The following is a 24,152-nucleotide window of genomic DNA, read 5'->3' on the forward strand; positions in this document are numbered from 1 at the left end:
GCTAGGCCACCCAGGCCACCGGTGCTGGCCCCAGTAGCCAATTTGACGGGGTCAGCAAGGTTTCCCTGGTCTATGGACCTGGTCCCAGCTGCTGGTGAAAGCCGGTGAAGAAAGGTGAGCAGAGAGCATATAGGTGCTCCCTCTCCCCCCCAACACCCTGCTCTTCAAGAGAGTGCTGGGATGGTGGCCCAGCAACCGGGCCAGTTCCTCAGGCAAGGCAAGAGAGGGTCCCCTGCTCAGTCTTGCCTTGTAGAAGCCTCAGCTTCTAATTAGACTGAAGCACACTCATGGTACAGGCCCTGCTCACGTTAGCGTGAGTGTGAGTGCTCTCCCAAACCTGGGTGGACATTATCATTTCAGGTTGACGACCTCCCACGGCCTCACTTACCTGCTGGGACTTTGGTCTTCGGCAGGCGGGCCGAGGGTCTTCGCAATTTCTCACTTGTTCCCTCTAATTGCAACCTCCTACTGAAGAACGAGATACTTCTGCAGAGGAGCAGCCATAGGAAACTACAGTAAACCAGTGGTGGGAACTCAAAATAAATCATAACTCTCCTTCAGTACCTCCACCACTTACAGTTCTGTTTGTAAGTCTCTCCAAGCATGCCAAGAATCCTGCAGTTGGCCTCCTAATGGAATCCGAGGGCTGACTGGACCCCTGTAAGGTATAAAATATGACTTGTACCAATATATCCTCCCTTATCACCTTAAAGAGAGTTAGGCTTAGAAGGTGACCCGAAGAAGAAACCAAAACAGCTGCCATCTCCTGTGCAGAATAAGCCTTTTACAACAGATAGGAGCAAAAGTGTTGTCACTTCTTCCAAAATGAGTTAGTAAAAGCATGAGAAAATTTGCTTGCACTGTCAGAAATGGATTTGACTGCGCAAGTCAAAAACTCTAACACTCCTCCTTGTTAAATTTTTGCAGGTGCCACAAACTCCCTAGGTTGGTGCCAAAAACACACTAAGTTCGTGCCTCAACTTCTCTAAGCTGGTACAGAGAAGAGGCAATTATACTGAGCAGAAGTTTAGTTAAAGACAAAAACTTAAGCAATCTAAACAGAGACCTGGCCAACACTCTCTGTCTGAGCATGTCCAAAGCACTTGTCTGCTCGAGTATGTTTCTTCAAAGGAACGAGACAAAAAAACTTCATTTTGTGACCCATAACAAAGTTGGATGTCATGACTACATGGTTATCTGCTTGTCAAATTTCATTTAGATCTTATACAAAAGCATAATAAATAATAAAGAACAATAATAATTAAATGAACATAATGCAGACAAAATAAAGTTCACCACAGTCAAGAGCGTACCCTAACTTCTAAGAGAGAGTAGAGATGGTACCAAGTGTCCTCATTTACTCCATGGTAATATCCAATCACATGAACCAAAAACGCATATTGCTAGATTCCCTAATCTATTCTATCAGGATACTAGAACATAACACAATCCCGTAATATAAGTTTTGGTTTCAGTCCCACAATATAACTTTGACATGGTCTTGAATTCTGTATCAGATACTTGTCCCAAGTAAGAAACCCAAGGAAATTAAAAGGCTTTATTCATCACAAGATACAGGACACTGCTCAAAATAAATGCCACATTATTTAGGGACCTCACTGCAGACGCAGAAGGGAGAAAAGGGTAGAAAAAATCATACGGGAGCTTGACATCCAATGCTGGTGGCTGAGAATATGCTGGTAGTGGAGGAAGACTCACATCTACAAAGGAGACAGAAGCTTTGAGCTCTACATTTCCTGTCAAGGATGCAGATCTGGAATAGCATGCATTGTGCATGCATGGGGGGTAGAACTCCAGTGGCTCCCCATATCTAATGTTGATGCCAACTACCTTAGCTTGAGGGTTGGCCAGACTTCCCTGCAGGCTAAACGCAATCTCGACATGCAAGGAAGTCACAAGACTGAAGAATTGGCCGGTTCCATACAGCTGGCCTGAAAATGAGGATTAATTAATATAAAATACAGACCATTCTTGAGTGATGGCCTAGAATACGTATCTGGAATGGTAACAATAACATACTACAGGTTAGAGGAAAATGAAATATTCATTCAAATAGAAATCTCAGTAAAATAAATTTTAAAAGTAATTTGTGTTGTTTATAACATAGAAACCTGAAGTTTTTTGCATTAGGATAAACTTGCACACACGATCTGGAGCTGCTATTAAAAACTTACTGACAAGGTTAACAGTTGACAGGTAGAGGGAAGCTCTGTCCACCTGTCAATTTGCATTCCATTTTGCCTTTTGGTCCAGGAGCCAGATGAGAGGGGTGGCTGACGTGGGCCTTTATGTAATTAACTTAAAAATTTGCTTTTTGTTCTTACACAAATAAAAACCTTTGCTGTTCATATACAGGACAAACCTTTGGTCTTAACGTAAGGGAAAAATTCTGTAGCACCTGCTGGAGTCTGGTTAAAAAAAATTACAAAGAATTTGGTGGCATCAGGAGTAGCCAAGATGGCAGTAAGGAGGAGGGGTAGTCGACCTTCCTTACCCCATCTTGGGTCCATTGCATCAGTTTTCTCTTGACTGCTTTCAGACCAGGCTGTGCTGCTGCTCTCTCTGTCTAGAAGCCAGTTGTTTGTCCAATTCCTGCCCTCAATTACACCATAGAATTCAGGTTATTTCTTTGTTGCGTGATCTGTGTGACTTTGTGTATTTGTGTTTACTACTTGATATGCAAACCCACGACTCACCTAAGCCTTCCAAGCCTTGGGGTTGATGGCAATCCCTGCTCCAGTTTTCTGCCATCCTTTGTGAAAGACCCCCATTCTACTTGTAGCAGATGTAGATCTAGATCTCATGTTTGTAGCATAAGTAATCCATGTCCAGAGTGTGCTGACTGGTTTCCTGAGCAATGGAAGAATTTTGATAAGAAGAGGAGACATAGAAGGAAGTTGGCTCTGCCATCTTGAGAAATCTTTGTTTCCTCAGTGGCGTTGTCCACATCCATTCTTTCTCCTCCTGGCTCTTCTCCACTAAATCTCCTGAAGTTGCCTCTTCTTCTCATGAAGATTTTACTTCCTCGTATTCTGCTACTGCTTCAGCTTTAGAAGATACGATTTGGGGCTCATGAGATCTTGTAACTGATGTGGAGGAAAAGACTCTTCGTAGCCCCTCCACATAAGAAGATTCACGAGTCTTCCTTGGAGTCTTGTTCCTCTTCTCCTGTAGTTGTTCTGAGTTCAACCAAACACACCTATGTCTAACCCACTCGTATTTCTGCGCAAGTTACTCAGAACCATTCTTTCGTCAAGGCACACGTATGTGTTCCTTCTGCCATTTCCAATGTTCCATGACCAGTTGATGACTCCTGTGCTGCAGTGATTTTAGACAGAGATTCATCCTCTAGGACTGCCAAACCTACAGATCACTCTCCTCCACAGAAGATATCTGTTGTTCCTACTCGTCCTGTCCCAGGTGCAAGTATTCCTCAAGTCCGTAGGAAGGACGACAAGGCCCCCATCAAGAAGTTGAAAGTGCAAGAGCCCTCTTCCCGGAGGTCTCCTTCCTCTCATGTCCACATCTCACATACTGAAAGCCCTTCAAGGTCACGCAATATTCCTCGTCCTTCACCTTCACGTCATCGTTCCCGTTCACGTTCCCCTAGAAGGGACCATGTTAACCATCTCGCTCACATGGACATTACTGTGATTCGTACTCCTATTCACACAGCCATGGCAAAGCTACATGTACCATGAGTCACTCGCACAGACATGACCGTGATTCACGTCCCATTCACACGGCCGTGACCAAGCTACACGTAACACGAGTCCTGCACAGCCCAATAACAAATCACGTCATTCTTCTCCTCATGACCAGCGATCTTGCTCACACATCCGTGACAGTGATTTGCACTGTTATTCCCATGCCCATGACCAATCTTCACGTCACAAGAGTCCTTCATGGCCTTGTAACCTATCACAACATTCATCATCTCATCATAATTCTCGTTCCCATTCCCGTGGGCGGGATCGAGACCAAGACAAAGTTCCAACTTGCTCTAAAGACTTACAGGCACCCAAGAAAGTCTAAGACCCTGAAAGAGCCTATGCTTCAGTAATAAATCAAGACATTTTAACTGCAGGCAGTCCCCAGTTAACGACGGGCACTCCATTACCGGCCGAGCGCCGCTAACCAAAAATTGCCACTAACCGGAAATCAGTGATAATAGTGCCGAAAACCCTGCTTAACAGTGCTGTTAACCAGATAACGGTGCTGATAACTGGATATCAGTGCCGATAAACTGCTTACTGGCACCGATAAACCGCTTACCGACGCCAATAAACTCCCTACCAGCGCCAAAAATCCAGTTAACATCGCTAGCCAACCACGTAATACTGAAAACGCTGTTAACCGATGCCGCTGGTAAGCGGAGACTGCCTATACGCCTGACTTAGACGACAGGCTGGACCGCGACTCTCGAGGCCAGGATGTGGAGGAGGAAGACCATCAAGAGTTCTTAACTTCCTATGCTGAAGTCGTCGAATTAATTCGTGGTTGTAACAACTTACTGTAAGTGACAAGAATGTAGCAGCCAATTCAGAATTATTTACGGGTATTGAAGCCTTACTAGGGCCTAAGAAAGAGGTGAAGACTTCTCTACGGTTGTCATTATCCAAATATGCTAGATAAATTCTTAAACAAGTGAATTATCTCAGGTTGGGATAACTCTTCACATTCCAGTAGGTCTTTCCAGTTAATGTCTCTACCTCCTCCCTAACATAAATGATTTTATGCAACTTCAGTGTTTGCTTTGCAACCAAGGCAAGTTGATCCAGACCTAGTTCGATTAGGCACAGGAATATCCTTGGACCAAGTGAAAGCAGAGGGCACATCCTTTACCTTTCAGAAATCTGCAACATTGGAAGCAACTGCTTCATCAGCCTCCCAGGCTGTTTCATGGTTAGAACTGTGGTCAGCGGCAGTGGCAAAGATCTCTTCCACTGCGATGGCTCCTCTGAAGACAGTGCCTCCTTTATTAGATTGTTACAGTCTGGTGGGAAAACCATCTCTTACTTGACCCATCTAACAGCTTCTTACTTGACCCATCTAACAGGTAATGTGGGCCAACTGGCTGCTTAAAAGAAGGGATGCTGCCCTCTCCCAGTTCTAGAGGTTTGTAAGTACTGATTCGGTATTAGCCTTAAGGAATGGAGATATTTCAAGTTTTGTGTCTCTATTTCCTAAGGACCAGCTAGACTCAGCAGTCGATAGGCGAAGAGTGGATAATAATGACAGGCTAGTGCATCAAACTGTGTCAGAGTCATCCGTTCCTTCTTGTGCTGGTACTTCTAAATCCATACCTCAAATATTTCCTATGTTTCCCTAAAGACGTCTCAAGTCGTGACAGTTCCACGCAGGGCTCGTCAACCATCTCCATCTCCAAGAAAACTCCTCGCCAGCGACCCTTTCAACCCTGCTCTTCCAGACCTAGGAGAGGAGGTAGAGGCAGGGCCAGGGGAGGCAGACAATAGGAAGGGTGCCCCTCCCCACATATTGCCATTGGTGGGGGGGAGGGGTGCCTGGCGAGCCATTGGGCAACTTCATGGCAGTTCGAGTTTCCTCCCCCACTCTCCGAGTGTCCACCTCACCAATCAACTTACTCTTTAAGAAAAAGGAGCCATGGAGATTGTGAAGGACATATCTCCAGGATTTTACATCCACGTCTTTCTGGTTCCCAAAACTATTGGCAATTAGAGACCGGTAATAGACCTGTCGATTCTCAACCTTTTCATCAGGGAGACACAGTTCAGAATGGAAACTCCTCGCACAATTCTTCGAGCCATCAAGGAGAACGATTTCTTGCTCACAATAGATCTAAAGGATGCATATTTCCAGATTCTGATCCATCAATCTTCCTGGACAGTATCTTCACTTCAGTCTGGGAGAAATAGTTAACTAATTCAAGGTTCTTTGCTCTGGTCTTTCAACTGCCCCACAAGTCTTTACCCTAGTTTCAACGTGAGCACACTCTCAAGGGATACAGATCTTAAGATAACTTGATGACTGGCTAGTTCTGGCAGATTTTCGGGTAAAGTTAATCCAAGACAGGGACTGTCTTCTTCATTGTCACGGCTTAGACATGGATAAATTTGGAAAAGTCAAACCTTACGCCCAATCAAAGAATTCTTTACCTGAGCATGCTGACAGACATGACAGTAGCGAGAGTATTCCCTTCACACCAACGACTAGAGAAGTTCCGGAACTTTGCCCAATTCCTCCTGTCCAAACAGAGGCAACCCGTTCATCAGTGGCAGGTCATTCTAGGTTACCTGTTGTCCTAGGAGAAGCTAGTTCCTCACAGTCGACTACACATTCAATCATTCTAATGGAGATTAAAGGAGTTTTGGTTACCTTCAAAGGATCTTCCCTTGTTCCAAGTTCCAAGTTCCTCTTTCAGAAGAAGTGAGGAAGGACCTAGCTTGGTGGCTGGATGACAGGAACCTGGCCATAGGACCTCTTCATTCTCCCCCTCCACAGATTCTTCTGTTCTCAGATGTCTCGAATGAGGGGTGGGGAGCGCACTTGGAAGATCTCCTAACATAGGAGTGTGGGATCACCAAGACAAACAGCTTCATATCAACATCCTGGAGCTGAAAGCAGCCTTCCTAGCACTTCAGGAAATTTCAAGAAAGGGTATCAGGGCACTCTGTGGTACTAATGTCTGACAACACTACAGTGGTAGCTTATGTCAACAACAGGGGGACTAGTGTCTCGTCATCTTCACGACTTGACAGTACAACTGCATCATTGGGCGGTCTCTTGGTGGCTTTCTCAGCCAGATACATCCCAGGAAAGAAGCATGTGGTGGCGGACAAGCTGAGTCGCCGGGGTCAAGTTCTGGGAATAGAGTAATCAATGCATCAGGAAGTGGCAGGAAGGCTTTTTCATCTGTGAGGAAGGCCATCAATAGACCTATCTGCAAAAAGACACAACAAGAAACTAAAGGTTTTTTTGTTTGGTCATTCCAGATCCCTGGCCCTTGGCGGAGGACATCCTCCAACATCCTTGGGACAGTCTAGACATCTACGTCTTTCCCTCCTTTTGTCTAATCCACCAAGTTATTTACAGAGTGATGATTCCACAGAACCTCAGAATGACCCTTGTAGCTCCCTTGTGGCCACATGCAGAATGGTACCCTGATCTTCTAACCTTACTGACAGAAGCATTGTGAGAGAGATTCCTCCTTGGCACAACCATCTATGCCAACCACACACCAAGAGATTTCACCAGTTGGTAGGGTCCCTATCTCTTCACAGTTGGAGACTATCCAGCATCTCCTGCGAGCAAGAGGCTTTTCTCATAGAGCAGCGACAGAAATGTCAGGTTACCTCAGGAGGTCTTCTACAGCCATGTATTAGGGAAAGTGGGCCGTCTAATGTGCTTGGTATCGCCAGCGGGGTCTCTCTCCAGTCAAAACTACTATTCAACAAGTAGTAGACTTCATCATTTTCCTCTGAAGGGAGAAACTTCTCTCAATGTCAGCCATCAAGGGATATAGGGCTGCTCTAGGTTTAGTTGTATGCTTGAAGGACGTACAGTAGACCTTTCTTCATGCGCAATTTCTATGCTTCTCAAGAGTTTTGAGCAGTCCTGTTCCCTGAGAGATCTTAAATCTCCGCATCGGGACCTAACACTGGTACTTAGCAGTCTCACACGTAGTCCAAACGAACTTTTAAGAGCTTCACCAGACCGGAATTTAACCCTCAAGACAGTTTTCCTTTTAGCCTTGGCCTCTTCAAAAAAGTATTTGAACTGCACAGACTTTCTTTTGAGGCTAAACACACGAGGGGTTGTTGGTCAGTAGCCTCCAAATTTGTCCCACAACTCGTAGTTAAGACTTAAAATTCCTCTGTTCACGACAACAGATTCAAGTCTTTTTCCATCCTTTCGTTCAGAGATTTTGTTGGTCTGACGAATTACTTTCATGTCCCGTCAGGGCATTGTGTAACTATCTACAAAGGACTCAACATCTCAGACCAGGTTGTTGAAGACTTTTTGTTAGTACAAGCCAGAACAAGAAGGAAGTGTCCAAAAATTCTGTCTCATTTTGGCTACTGAGACATAACTAAGCAAGTCTATACTGTACTACTACTTCAAATTCAGTGCGAGCACCAGGGGTCTAGGCCCCTCCACCACTTTCAAAAAGAACCTGTCGATTCAAAGGATCTTAAGGCTGGTACATGGCTATGCCAAACCACCTTCACATCCTTCTATCTGAGGGATGTTGCCCACATGTCCTCGAACACTTTTTCCTTGGGTCTGGTGGTGACTGCTCAACAGATTGTGTAGCTCATCCAGTGCCCCTAGCAGGACAGTTTTACTTACAAAATCAACATTTTAGGTAAGACACAGAGTGAATGGGATGACTGGTCTTCTTCCTTCTCTTCATTTTTTCTCCTCAACCAGCAGGCAGTGGAGAGGAATTACCCATAATGCGCTGAACTGGTCAGATACAGGTGAGTGAGCCCTTTCCTTTGGTTTTTATTTGATATTTCCAGCACAATACAAACTATTATGGAAGCAAGTCCCTTCATCTCTCTTACAACGGGAGAGAGGAAATGACAACAAACAAGGTTAGTGGCTAATGTAGCTTTTTTGTGTCCGATAGTTAATGTAGCAGCAGTTCACACTGTCTTTTAACCCATATAATTGGCTGACAAGTAACCTTTTACTTTACAGTTCAGAGGCATATAACTTCTTCCTATGTCCTACTTTGGTCAGAAGTCAGCCTAGGTGAGCTGAACCTCCAGTCGGTTCTGAGGTTTCTCTATCCTCCCTCCAAGAGTAAGTCTTTCTTAAATTAAGACCAAAGGTTTGGTCTGTATATGAACAAGTGACAAATTTTTAAAATCAATTTGTATTTTTCATAAGTCTAGCGATGAAAATCAGTGATTTTCGGGGCCGATATGCACTGATTTCCGCTTATCGGCACCGATAACCACATATTGACGCCGATACATACCTAACAGAGGCACTGATAACCAAAAATCGCTGAAAAAGCACCAAAAATCGCCGATTTTCACTTATCATCACACTGTCGGAACAGAACCCCCGCCGATAACCAAGGACTGCCTGTACGTTGCCCACCTCAAGCCACCCCTCATATTTTACCTGGGCTAGAGGAAACTGACGTGATGGATCCTGAGTTGGGTTAAGGAAGGTCAACTAACCCTCCTCCTTACTGCCATCTTGGCTACTCCCGATGCTACCAAATTCCTTGTAACCTTTTTTAACCGGACTTCAGCAGACGTTAGAGAATTTTTCCCTTATGTTAAGACTGCAGGTTTGTTAGTTATGAATAATACAAATTGATTTTAAGAATTTGTCATTTCTTTACATTAGGAGACTTACCCATTGGTGGGAAGAAATCTGGATGCTCTCTTAAGGGAACGATAGGTTCACTCAACCTGGGATGTCCCTTCCTGGTCTGAGAAAGGAGCAGAGAAAATGACCCTGCACCTCTGGCATATATAAGAGATATTCCTTAGCCAGATATTCTTTGACCAGACCCTGCACACAACACCTGCTGAACCGACAGGTTCTTCTTAAATACCATCGTAGGGGCGATGCCCCTGACTTTGTGAGCTCTCGCCCAGATCTTCCACTCACCTTCCTCTCAGGACAACTGGACAAGTCATAAACCCAATTGATTGTCTCATGGAGCCAGAAGGAAACTTTGTTCTTGGACACCTCTTTCTTGGTCCTGCCAGTACTACTAAGGGTCGTTGACACTCAATCCAGAGGTGTCGAATCCTCTTTAGGTTGTATCACAACAACCTAACAGGACACAGTAGCATCTCATCCAGATCATTACCAACAAAGGGTTGGGATCAAGAAGGACTCGAACCTGACATCAGAGACCAACAGATTCTGAGTCTTCGCTAAGAAGTTCATGGCAAATTCAAGCAAAACTAATCCCCATCCTCTCAAGTGTTTAACATCAAAGGAGAGGCCCTGAAGCTTCCTACACTCTTCACTGATGCCAGGACAGGGAGGAAAACAGTCTTAAGGGTCAAATTCCTGTTTGACTACTCTCTAAGAGGCTTGCAAGGGTGACGAGTAAAGGTCCTCAGAATAAGAGTCACATCCCACTCAGGGGGGTCTGACTTCCCCGGGGGGACAAGATTGATCAAAGCTCTTCAGGAGCATGGCGATCTCCCATGAGGACGAGAGATCTACCCCTTTAAGTCTCAATACTTGGCCGATGGCAGAGCTGTAGCCTTTAATGACTGGGATGGAGAAGAGCTCTCGGCAAAAGAAGACAAGGAAGTCCGCTAACTGCTGAAGAGTTGCTCTGATGGGGAAGATACCCTGCCTACAACATCAACCACAGAGGACAGCCCATTTCCTCTGGTAGACAGCCACTGAGGATTTGCATTGGTATCCAGACATCCCCTCACAGTTTAGCGTGAAAAACCTCTTGTTCGAAGGAGACTGATCTCTAAGCCTGAAGTGCCAGTGACTTCATGGCCTGGGAATATCTCTCTACATCTGGCTGGCATATTAGAGGCAGCTCTCTCAGGGTCTTGTAAAGTAGAGCTAGCAAGTCCAAATACCACGTGGCAAGATTCGGGGTCAGTGGCACTCTGTTGATGACTTTCCAAATCATGCAAAACGGTGGAAAAGCGTACTCGTTGAGGTTGCTGGAATGTCTTTCATGGCTGCCCATGGGTTGGGAACTATCAAGCAGAATACTAACAACTTCCTGTTGTGTCTGGTGGCAAACAGGTTTATGCTTGGAGTCCCCCAACCCCCATACCTCATGCAGCTTTTCCACTATACAGGTTGTAGCCCTTTGTTGGCCGACTCGGTTGAGCTTCAGACTGTCACTCGATGGGCCGGAGTTCAATTCCCATGGCCGGCTGATGAAGAGTTAGAGGAATTTATTTCTGTGATAGAAATTCATTTCTCGCTATAATGTGGTTCGGATTCCACAATAAGCTGTAGGTCCCGTTGCTAAGTAACCAATTGGTTCTTAGCCATGTAAAATAAGTCTAATCCTTCGGGCCAGCCCTAGGAGAGCTGTTAATCAGCTCAGTGGTCTGGTAAAACTAAGGTATACTTAACTTAACACTATACAGGTCTAGGGGCCATTCAATTCCTTTTACCTGTGTCTGACAGCTGAGCTTTTCTGCCATTGTGTTCCAAGAACCTGGCTGACGGCTCCATCGAGTGCACTGTCAATTGGTGCGGCAGAAGAGAGACTAGCCCTCCCTGCTTGTTAACATATGCCACTACCATGGTGTTATCGCTCATCAGTACCATGGAGTGTCCCACCAATCGGTCCTGGAACTCTTGCGATGGAAGGAACGCTACTTTCAACGCCAGGACATTGATGCAAAGGTGCTGGTTCATCCTAGTTCCACACACCTGACACCAACTACTCCAGGTGCGTGCCTACCCCTTCGTGAGATGCGTCTGAGAACAGAAGTATCTCTGAAGGGGGAGTGCCAAGTTGCGCCCCTATTGTGACGTTCCTGTTGTCCAAACACCAAGCAAGGTCCCTTCTCACTACCTGAGAGAGGGGAACCGTAAAGAAGGAAAGGTCTGTCGTGGGGGACCAGAACCCTTTAAGCCTCCACTAAGGGAACACAGGTGAAGGCACCCATGAGGGATCAGCTTCTCCAAAGATGGCAAGTGACCTAGGACAACTTGCCAATGCCAAGTAGGTTGTTCCTGACAATACAGGAACTTCTGCACAACATCTCTGAACTTGTTGATGTGAGAGGCTTAAGGAAAAATGGTCCCTGTCCTGTAGCAACTGCAAGAGGGGGCTCATCAGGACCAGCTAATTGTCAATAGCTCAAAAGACATATCCCATGCGAATGGGCCCAAGCCGAGACTAGCATGAACACTTGCGGAGCAGCTGAAAGCTCACTCCAAGGAAAGAGAGGTAGACCCCAGAATCGGTCTGTTTCTGAGTACAAGTACAAACTCCAGTCCAAGGTTCCTAGAATGTTGGAATAAAATACAATCCTTCTCTTCAGGACCAGGTTGGACCACATGTTTGCCATCTGAAGGAGCCATCCTAGTCAGGGGTATGCCCCCCTCATGAGGAGGACATATGTCCAGCCAAGTGAGAAAGACTGAGAGTGGAAGCACTTTAGTAAGACACTGGGCAACAAGTGCATCAGGTCCGGGTCTACCTGTAAGGTTGTTACCGCACTTGAATCTGGGACATTATATTTCCTCTTGATGAGTTAGAGGCAGAGGAAGTAGCTTACTGGACTGGCTAGACTGAAGTGAAATGTCTTGCCCCGAGACAAGAGAATTCACCTGGTCTAGGACCCCACCAGCAAACTTGGACCATAGCAAACCAATCAAGGGTTGAAAGTTTTTGTGGACCCCATTCAGCCTCAATGGTTGAGAAGTGATCTGCGGAAGCAGCCGCAATCCCTTCCTCTAGGTCATTGTGTTGCTTGATCAGCCCAATGACATGTCGAAACTGCTTCTGTAACTCAGGAGTATCAGAGTCCTGGGGCAAAGGATCCTCAGGCCCTTCCAATTCTCAATTATCCTGAGTTACTTCCTCTGCAGGCTTGCCAGTTCAAAGCAGTTGTGAAGGGACATAGGGGGACCACTCCTAACTCCTCAAGATGCATCACAGAAGATAAGTGATGAGTTACAGCATACATAGTAGCAGTGTAGGAGCCAGTAAATATGGTGACCATCAAAGTTGTGGTGGTCAAAGAGGTCATAGTCAAGGGAGTCATCAAGAAAACAGGTGTTCCAATAAGGACTTCACACTAGGCTCCCTGAGATCTCTAGGGATGTCCATGACTCCCTAAGTTTCTCAGCATCCTCTAGTTCTGCAAGAACAGTTGGGTTAGTAGCAAGGTTTTCCTTCTACCCCGAGAGAGAGTGTCTGCCACTGAAAGACTCTCCCTCCAAGTGAAATGAAGCCTCAAACAAGCTACTAGAATAAACATCCTCTCCCTCTCGCTGACTCCCCATTGAACAATTGTTGTGAGACAACAAAGGGGAGAGAGCTCCCTTGGGGGTTGAAACAGTGGAAGTTTGGCAGTTGGCAGGAATGGAATATTCCCCCTCCAATGACACAAGAGAGGTCTTCCCAGCCTTTTCATTCGCTGCAACTTTACCCACTGCTCTGATGGCAACCCTGGCACTCAAAACATGGATCCTCTTGATTGAAGAAATGTTTTCTGCAATAAATACACAGTGTACGTGGGTCAACTTTGGTACTAGAACAGGAATTGCTTACAAGCTCTGCCAATCCCAGGACAGTGCCTGATAGCATGAGGTTTCCTCAGTGTAGAGGAAAAGGATAGTATTTGATTTATGGGGTTGATCCATTTTGAATCAAATACAACAAAATCTATTACATAGGAAAAAAAAGAAATGAAATCAAAATACTCAAAACCACAGAGCATGAAGGAATGGCAAAGGCAGGTGCAGAGAGCTGAAAAGACATCTACATCTAATGGCAGCCGAAAGCAAAGTGGAATGTAAACCGACAGATGGGTGGGACTCCCCCCTACCCATCAACTGTTAACAACCTTGTTTGTAAGTTTATAACAGCTGTTCCAGCTCATATTCGCAAGCTTATCCTCATGTAAAGAGCTTCAGGTTTGTATCTGTGTAGGAAGAAACATATGTAAGTACAGTGCTCCCCCATTTTTACGTGGAAATAAGTTCCAGAACCTACCATGGAAATGTAAAAATCCCCTCTAAAAATGCTTATAACTGAACTACAACTGCCAAATACCTTGTACTCCTTAAACTAAAATGCTTATAACTACCTGTTTTAAAATTTCACTGCTTACTTTGATAGTTCAAACAAAAATATACAAATTATCATACTAAAACAATTTAATATCCTTTCTAACAAAACTGCACCCCAAATCATCATCCCAAAGCACACAAGGTAACCTTACATTACAGTACTCTCATACTACTATTACTCTTAAGTAGGCTTTATACACCCCTAAAATGCTTATAACTGCCTATTTTAACAGTTCATCACCAAACTTGACAGTTCAGACAAAAATATACCTCAGATTATCATCCCAGGCCACCCTAATATCATTTCAGTCATGTTGCAAAATTAAGTTCAAGCCTACAACTGTTACTCTTACATATCCCCCTATCATTCAGACACGTTTTCTTTGGCCTACGTAACTTTGGGCATCGTTCTGCTCATATTGTATGTAATGCACTGGGCATTTATATTAAGAACATTTTCTTGTGTTGTAAAATCATTTTGAAATTATATTTACTGTACGTCATGTTAGTATTTTTGTGTTTACGTACAAATACATTTATGATAAAAAAAATTATTTACTACAACAAGTTGTTATTAATCTTTGAAATGATATTATTAATATCATTTCAAAGTCATCTTAAACATTTCCCCCTTACAAATATATACTGTACGTATGAGAGAGGGAGAGAGAAATACTATACAGTATATGAGAGAGAGAGAGAGAGAGAGAGAGATTTTTCAGTATCATTCATAGCTATTTTATTTACCCACCAAATGGGCAACATAATAATAATAATAATATACTGCAATTAAAAGAATTATGCATTTCTATAGTAAATTGTTTAATGTTAAATATAAAAAAATGATTTACTACAGTAAGTTGTTATTAATCTTTGAAATGATATTATTATCATCTCAAAGTCATCTTAAACATTTTTACCCTTAAAAAAATAATTATTATAATAATAATAATATACTATAATTTAAAAATTTATGCATTTCTATAGTAGATTATGTTTAATTTTAAACTAACAAATACACATTCCCAATCTTTTTCAACTCTCTCAATTGAGGGGGGAGGTTGGACCTGTTATATATGTCAAATATCTGAAGCGACCCTCGCGGGCAGATATTTGACATATATGACATGTCCAACCTACCCCTCAATTGAGAGAGTTGGAAAAGCCGGGGAATGTGTATTTGCTTATTTAAAATTAAAGATAATTTACTATAGAAATGCATAAATTTTTAAATTATAGTATATTATTATTATTATATTGCCCATGTGGTTAAAAAAAAATAGCTATGAATCACACTGAAAAATCTCTCTCTCTCTCTCTCTCTCTCTCTCTCTCTCTCTCTCTCTCTCTCTACAAGAATGCACTGTATATATTTTTAAGGGCAAAAATATTTAAGATGACTCTGAATTGATATTAATAATATCATTTCAAAGATTAATAACAACTTACTATAGTAAATAATTTTTTTTATGTTTAAAATTAAACAACTTACTATAGAAATGCATAATTTTTTAAATTACAGTATATTATTATCATCACTATTATTATTATTATTATTATTGTTAGGTAAAACATTTATTTATCAAACAAACATGGTTCAGAGGTCTGGTTAAACAAATCATTTATAACTAACTAACTAAACAAACATGGTTAGTCCTCACTATCTCCCATAAATTTATTAAAAAATTCTTGTGCCATTATTCTCTCTCTCTCTCTCTCTCCATACAGTATACATATATTTTAATGAAAAAATACAGTAATTAGTGAATACACAGTGTTACTCTACAAAAAAAAGGTGAATTAGTGATAATTTTAGAGATACGGCCCAAAGAAAAATCCACAAATTTCCCCTGTGGACAAGTGAATGATGTGTTCCACAAAAATCCGCAACAAAATGAAATGTGTAAAAATGGGGGGCAATGTATATACATTACAACACAGACTATGCAGTCACCCAACTTATGCACATTTTTAATTTAAGATCCCTCCAAGGCAATGTAAGTCAATTATGTCAGTGATAGCCTGAACTGTTTTGTAATAAAAGATCTTGATTTTTAGATAAATTGTTAATTAATGGCTGAATTAGTAATATGCTAATTAGTTAATGACGAACACATAAGTATGATATATTTACTAGACCTCAGCATCAAGAAAAAAATAAGAAAGTGATCTACTACCTATAGCAAATCTGAACTATAAAGTTGAAAACACAAAAACTCACTCAAGGTTCCACACTGAACTTCCTCAGTCATCAAAATAGGAACCCAGTCTGCTGGGTTGTTGATGCTGGAGTCGCCGAAAGAGGCAACCCTCAACAATGCATCATTTAGAGGAACAGGTCCCAAAAGCTTTGTGAGAATTTTCTCTTGCAGAACACTGCAGTCTCGATCAAAGTCCCCTTGTGAAACTTCAAGTAAACAGCTGCCTCCTACGTCGATACCAAACGTCACCTGAGAGGATGAATCGCATCTTCCCTCTTTTCCTGGTGCCAGGATCTTGAGCCAGTGATTAGGATCTGTGCTAAGCTGGATAGCTTCCTTCAACACATCTGTTCAAGTGGAGTTAACATTTTATTACAGAGGACCAGACTTGTAAAAACTGCAAACATACAGAACTGCAATACTGTACTGTACAGTAATACCTCAACTTTTCAGACCTCCATACTTATCTGATACATTATTAACTTTTGCCTGGCTACCATTTCCAGTGTGATACACTTGTAGATAAACCTCTAAAATTGAATGTTAACAGCACAGTTTATGTGGCACAACTATTAGCTGTGGGATATCTTGAAAATGTTCAAGCATAGTTATTATCATCTATAAACTTTTACAGCCTAAAGCCTACTACAACATATATTGAACTACTTTACATTTACAAAACGGTGACACCTATATTTCTCTCTCACTGTCATCTAGGCTAACAAAGCTCTTGAGGGATAAATTCTTTAAGCAACTCTTGAATATAGCGTCAGATGAGGAAGATTTCACTTGTCAGTAAATGCTGAAAACAAAATAAAATGTCACATAAATATAAATTGGGATTCTTAGTGATTACAGTTTTAGCAGTAGCTTCTGTCATTATTTTCTAGTGATTACAGTTTTAGCTGCAACTTCTGTAATTATTTTCAGGTCCTTTGGAAGAACGCCAGGTAACCCTACTGCACCACATTAATAACAATACCAATGTCTCTTTCTGTTGGGCTGTCCAGCTGCTTTCACTTTATGGCTGAATTTTCATTTACAAGTAAATCCTTTTGGGTCAGTTTCAATGGAAACTACGACTGAGACCTGGTGATCTAGTACAACTATTTCTTGAGGACTGAATAATTTCCTAAACACCTCATTTATAATTCCTTCTACTTCCAGACATGATTGCTGCTGCACAAAAGAAAAAAAAATAGAAAAATATTAGAAACCTATAAAATAAGGACTGGAATCTAAAAAATACCAGCTAGCACCTTGAACCTCCAATACTGCCTTTGTTTTTGGAAGCTTCTGCAAATGGGAGTGTTGGTGTTAGTGAGAGAAGATTAATTCTGTCATACCTACATCTAGTACTTTACAACAGTCATGCTCAGTGGTCAACTCACTGCCATCTTGATCATAGATTCCAATGTATACGTCAAAAAGGGCATCTGTGAAATTCTGTCACTTATGTCATTCCTGTGCATTATCTTTTACAAAGCTCCATTCATATCCAGCCTCGAGTCTCATAGTCCTCATCCATACGGGTTCAGGTCTTCTAACTCTTCTGGTGCCCACTGGAGCCCAGCTGACACTACCACATATTATTCCCCCATGGGTTATGTGAAACATATGTCCATGCTCTCTCCATCTCCCTCCCTTTCATAATATCTTATCTGCATACACAACTTGCTTTATCTCCCTCATCATTTCTCATCTTCATTACACTAAATAAAATAATCCTCACAATGAACTTAAATGCCCTGTTTATACTTAAAAACACTAACCTTCTTCTGTGCGATTTTCAATCAGCTTTCCCATGAGCAGGGGCTTCCCTTGCACATAACCTGGTCTACCACTTCTCTCTAGCAGTGATTCCCGCTTGTCACTGGACAGCCACTCAAACTTCACCTCAAATCCTTGGGTCACTTGCCTCTGTGCTTCCGTCAAGTTGGCTAAGTATATCTTAGCCTTGACATACAGTATGCCTTCCGACCCATTATGCTGGAAGGTGTACTTGATGCTTATGATGGCATTACTACATGTTCCATTTCTGTAAGATACACGAGGAACCACCGTTAAAGGTGTATCCAAACATTCCTCATCACCATCAGCCATTATGTGGCAAATGTACGGACTTACTGAAACCACGTCGTCAGGATATAAGTCACTGAAGTTGCTCAGGGCTTCTACAATCTCACCGGGGGATGACAAGACAATACGTTGTGGCTCTTCCTTGCTTACTTCATCATGCTCCCCCGCTGTCATGTTTGCTGGCATCGGGGTAGATTCATATATAGCAGTTGTAGCTGGAGCATCTGTACTTTCATTCATTGTGGTCTCTGTTGTCGTGGATGACAAAGCAGCATCTGATTCTGTCGTTGCTTCTCTACTTGCATTCTGCGAATCAATAAAAAGGAAGGTGACAATATGCTATATATGTACAGGAATCTCTCGATTACCCGGATCTGCATCATCCAACACAACCGGACCAGGACCAAAGATATATAATAAACAGTATATAATTTCAAAAAATTTGAAAAAACCACTCTCCGATGGTTGGCAATGCTGTGCGGCCTAAGGAAACGCTGGTAACACTGCTTACACTCATAAGGAGACTAAGAATGGGTTGGGGGGTCTGGGAGGGCTGGAAAAGTTTCCAAGGTTGAGGGGGTGGATGGCTGGGTGCCATGGGGAGGAGCAGCAATACAGCTGCTTACAAGAACTCACCCACAGAAAGGATTCTTTGGGAAGGTGGGTGGAGCAGGGAGGGAGTTTCCCTGGCTGAGAGGGGGCCAGGAATACAGCATGTTATGGGTGAAAAGGGGTAAGCAAGCATCTGACTTCGTTAGAGCTTTTTTGTTTTATTTTTTGTAATGTTTATGCTTTTTCCACATTTTACTTAATATATACGGTACTGTACATAATAATGAAATACATCAAGCACAAATAAAAAAAAAAGCTACATGGTATAGGGAGAGACAAAAATGCATTCACATTCAACATCCCCTTGTGTGTGCATGTATGGCTGTGCACATGCAGATGCACATACACACATCCATATCCCTTCCCTTCAGGTGAGGGAGGGGGAACGAGTTATAAATAGTTCATCAAGTTACCAACATCTATGACAAAACTCATAATGAATGTAGCATTAAGTGTATAAATATTTTAAATTAATATTTTACTGCGAATGTGAACATTATATTTGAAATGAAATATCAACAGTAATAAAATGTTCAAATTAGAGTCAACTAAAAAAAAAAAAAAAAGAGCTTAAGGGTGATAACATTGATGAAATGCCACATGTAGATGTACACACAGATATTATGTGAAATGAAAAATCATTAATTCCATTAAAACATAAAATATTAACTACTTTTTAGTGGTTAACGACTCTGCTTTGGACACGTCATCACTGAGAAATGCCATGTGTACTCAAGATGTTAACACAGGGTGTTTTATACACACACACACACACACACACACACACACACACAGAGTTCCCGTGATAAGGCAAAATGAAAAATCATTGACCCTAATAAAAAATTAATGATAACCTCTTAAGTAATATTCTTAAAAACAGCATACTGAAAAGAGCCCAGTCTGTAGTGTAATATAAATGATACAATACTTGGCATAACTCAGGGTAAAGAGACGGAATAAAAATGGCAAATTTATCAAATTTTGAGTTAAATAAATGACATGTCCTGTACATGCTCACGTATCATTCGATCTCACTTGTCATGCAACCCTTAAAATTTTGTCCCCAAAAACATGATTTCACCATATATCTCATGTATCATGCAAGTTGCATTTTTGATAGCCAAGATAACATTAGGTTGACCTCTTTTCTTCTGTAATCCCATCTTCTTGTTTAAATAAATAAATGTTAAAAGATAAAACCAGTCTTTATTTACTGAGAGAATTTGATTTTTGATAGATTGTACTGTACTAGGCTATGTGGTGCGAACTTCATTTTTGGTGTACAAGTATACCTTAGTTTAACCAGACCACTGAGCTGATTAACAGCTCTCCTAGGGCTGGCCCGAAGGATTAGATTTATTTTACGTGGCTAACAACGGGACCTACAGCTTATTGTGGAATCCGAACCACATTATGACAAGAAATAAATTTCTATCACCAGAAATAAATTCCTCTAATTCTTCATTGGCCGGTCGGGGAATCGAACACTGGGCCAGCAGTGTGCTAGCTGAGAACTATACCAACCCCCCAGTGAGGAACTATTTTTGGTGTGCAAGATAATACTACGCTTGTAAAGCAAATTGCCTTTTCAGTAGATTGTACCACACTAGACTTTCAAACAAGATTACAAAACTTACAGCTTTTGTAACAATTCATAACCATCTCTTATAATTAAACAACCATTACCAAAGACATGACATAAACAACATGAAGTATGTTAGTTTACCTTTGTATACCTGTTTTACATTTATGTTGAAAAATAAAAATAATAATTCCGGTAATAATTTGTTTCTTTGACAATTAAAAAATTATTCTCCTAATTATTTCCATAGGAGGCTTCAATCAGCTGATTCTGAGAACATGAACATTAGCCTAGCCTACTTGAATGCATATGGCAGGTATTATAATCATGATGTAAAATGATAATAATACAGTATAAATAGATCCATTAAGATAAATATCAGTTTCCTTACCATTATCTTTATCTTAAATACAGCTGTAATAACCTACTTGACTTATGCAAATGGACACTGTGTGTATTACCTAGCCTAGGTAAATAGTTCACAAATAATGCTTTGTATCTTGCGTATGGTAAAACAATACGGTAACAACTGATAAGAAAGTTGCTGTATAAAAATACATTAATAGCCATAAAACCATGATAGGCCGTGTGTAAACACAACCGAACTGTGTGTCACTTATGAGAGAGAAAACTTTTTTTTTTTTTAAGCGTGTTCATACAGTATATTTTTTGTAAATATGGGGGAAAAGATTGATAACTGCCTCCTCAATACAGTCTTCAGTTCAAAGTGTGATGGTTGTTGTTTATAAGCATACTGAATGTTTATGGTTATGTAGTTTTGACAAGGTAGAGTGAGTAAAAGTACAGAGCTACCGTTTTACACCTGTTGAGTTTTTTACTTGCGTTTATCCAGAGTTCACCCTTACCCGACAGGGTCTTGGCTCTATCAATCCGGATAATTGAGAGATTACTGCAGTAAGTTTATTTACTCTAATTCTGTAGGCTGCTTAGGTCTCGTGACTCAATGCCACCCAAAATAAATTCCTAAAGTCTGTTACAAGTTTTAGGAGGAAAATGAGAATGTACAACTAGGTTTGCTAAAAATAAACAATAAAATTCTGATGACCGGATGTAAACATTCCAATTTGCTTTTGGCTATCATGTACGTACATGTTTCTTCGCTCTCTGCCTGGACTTTCCTTGAACTGTTTTCCCAGTGGGATCTTTTCTGTTTGTTGTGTGCATTGTACATTCATTTCTTTATCATGGAAGCTCATGAAGGAAATAAACCTCTTCAGCCCGCCTTCCCCAAGCGTGTGTGTTCCTGTGATTCTCCTTGTATTGAGTGTTGCTCCTGGTCAGCTGAGCAGTGGGCAGGGTTTGAAGGGAGGAAACAGTACTGGAAAAAACCTTCCAAGGCATCATCTGAGGGTTATACGCCCTGATGACTCCCTTGGTGGCTAACACTAGGAATCACTTCTGTCTCCTGGCAAGCTTCCCGTTCTGGCTGCCTCTCCTTCGGGAGAGGACTCCCCTTCATCTTATTCGCTCGCTTTGTCAGGTGTGGAACGACGTGGGGGAGTGGACAATCAGGACGACCTCTTCTTGGGGGCCTCTCCTTGCTCCAGGGGAAATTTTTTCCCCCAGAGCAAGTGGAGTCTCCCTCCCCTAACCCAACTTTGTCTCCAGATATGGCAGTAGGAGCTTCTCACGGGGGGCAGGCTCCAGATCTCGCTTCAACCTGGCTTCACCTGGCGTACCATCACTAGAGGGTCTCCTGGCTCATCTCTCTGGCGCCCCAGTAGTGACCCATGGCACAGCTATTGCTACTACCAGCATCATTACGATTACTGCTTTTGCTGAGATGCCGGTGACTGTCTCTTTTCACCTGGGTACCCAGGTGACTGCCATGCCGGCATCCCATCACACAGTGCTGTGGGACAACCTCGACATCTACGCCTTTCCTCCATTTTGTTTGATTCGCAGGGTGATCAGCCAAGTGATGACCACCCCTAATCTCAGGATGATTCTGGTGTCTCCCAAATGGCCCCAGGCTGTTTGGTATCTTGACCTGCTAGCTCTTCTCTCCGAGGCACTAATAGAGGTTCCTCCCTGGCCCAACCTGCTGTGTCAATCTCACATAGAGTGGTACCATCAGGCAGTGCAGTCTGTATCTTCACGGCTGGCGGTTATCCAGCACCCCCTGCAAGCAAGGCTTTTCACGTCGTGCAGCAACTGAGATGGCTGGACACCTCGGGCAGTCCTCTGTAGCAGTATACCAGGGAAAGTGGGCCATCTTCTGTGGTTGGTGTCGTAGACAGGGTATCTCTCCGATCGAAGCTACTGTTCAGCAGGCCATGGACTTCCTCGTCTTTCTTTGCTGAGAGAAGCTTCTCTCCGTTTCAGCCGTAAAAGGCTACAGAGCCGCATTCGGCCTAGTCTTGCAACTGAAGGGGGTAGATATCTCCTCTTCTTTCAAGATTTCTCTACTGATGAGAAGCTTCAAGAGGTCTTGCCCACCCAGGGACTCAGGCCCCCGGCATGGGATGTGACTCTCATTCTAAGGAGTCTTTACGAGCCTTTAAGAGAGTCATCAGACAGGGATCTGACCATCAAGACCGTCTACCAGCTTACCCTGGCATTGGCGAAGGTGTGGGAGAACTTCACAGACTTTCCTTCGATGTTAAACACTCGAGGGGATGGGGATCAGTTACGCTCGATTTCGTCCCGGACTTCGTAGCGAAGACTCAGAACCCATCAGTCCCTGACGCTAGGTTCAAGTCCTTCATGATCCCCTCCCTAGAGGACTTTGTTGGTAATGACCCAGACGAGATGCTCTGTGTCCTGTTAGAGTGCTGCAGCACTATCTGAAGAGAATTCGCCATCTCCGGCCTGAGTGTCGACGACTCTTCGTTAGTGCTAGCTTGGATATGAAGTAATCACTAAACTGAGTTATCTACTAAAAGAACATTTTTATTTCCCAGTAACCTAGCTAGCCCTGTCCTTTCTATATACCTGAGACAAACCAATGACACTACCATACCTGGAACAGACGACTGGGATCTGCAATGAACGAAAAGGCCAAGTAACTGTGAGCATCTAAATAGGAGTTGGCCACACAGTCCAGTGCTAAGGTCTGGAAAACCCTAACGCATTTTGACGTAGCATCACGAAGGAACAGTACTGGAGTGTTTGTTTCGCACTCGCTCCCAACGACTGACGATGGTATTCCTGGCAAGAGAAAAACATTTCACATTCAAGAATCTTGGTTCACAAAATTAAAATGATAAAAACAAACAACATATTTACAATTCCACAGTGTTCCATTTGTGCCCTAGCCTCACAATCTTTCGACACTAAAAATGGTCATTCTAATGGCTTTACTCATCTAGATACAGTAATCAATTAGCCAATAGTTTTTATGTATTTCCATCAACTAAGACATCCAATGTAAATATTCATTTAATGTTAGCCTCAGGGGCTTTTAAGTATAATATTGCATAGCTTTCCCATCAGGATGATGAGAAGAGATGAGGAGCAGCTGATCAGAAAGGCAGCAGAAATGGAAGAAGCAAGACTGGAAAGTCCAGTAGGCCTAGGAAGTCATGGAAAAAGGGGAGAGATAAAAACCTAGATTTGATGAGGGTTCAGGCAGAAAAAAGCACAGGACATAGGAGAATGGAGAAAAAGAACTCATGCCATGTTTAATCCCATCAAGAAAAAAAAAAAAATTATGATGATGAATACAAAACCCCTGATAGTCTACAGAAAACCACTCATGTCAACAGTACATAGCTTTCTAAAAAAAAAAATTATACTTCAGATGTGTTTATTTTGATCCAAGCTAATCTTAGTTCTGTCTTTGACCTGCTTCATATAAGGCTTTTCCAAATAAATGTGATTTGGGTGCCAAAGCTATGTACTTTAAACTAACAAAAAATTTTGAAGCAACTTGCAGAGTGGAGACT

At 42.3% G+C, this 24,152-nt stretch overlaps 1 protein-coding gene across 1 annotated transcript in view; it reads right to left on the reverse strand.

Annotated features, from left to right (window-relative positions):
- Positions 1–1,544: 1,544 nt before the first annotated feature.
- Positions 1,545–24,152, reverse strand: part of tctn (tectonic) — a 35,284-nt gene continuing 12,676 nt past the window's right edge. The window contains exons 5-8 of the mRNA XM_067124099.1: positions 23,228–23,415; positions 17,744–18,356; positions 15,992–16,318; positions 1,545–1,952 (exon numbers count right to left, since the gene is read on the reverse strand). Of these exons, the coding sequence (XP_066980200.1) occupies positions 1,549–1,952; positions 15,992–16,318; positions 17,744–18,356; positions 23,228–23,415 (1,532 nt within the window). The 3' untranslated portion in view covers positions 1,545–1,548. The remainder of the gene's footprint in view (positions 1,953–15,991; positions 16,319–17,743; positions 18,357–23,227; positions 23,416–24,152) is intronic.

This window comes from Macrobrachium rosenbergii, chromosome 22 (genome assembly GCF_040412425.1).
Source record: "Macrobrachium rosenbergii isolate ZJJX-2024 chromosome 22, ASM4041242v1, whole genome shotgun sequence".
In the NCBI taxonomy this organism is placed as follows: Eukaryota; Metazoa; Arthropoda; class Malacostraca; order Decapoda; family Palaemonidae; genus Macrobrachium; species Macrobrachium rosenbergii.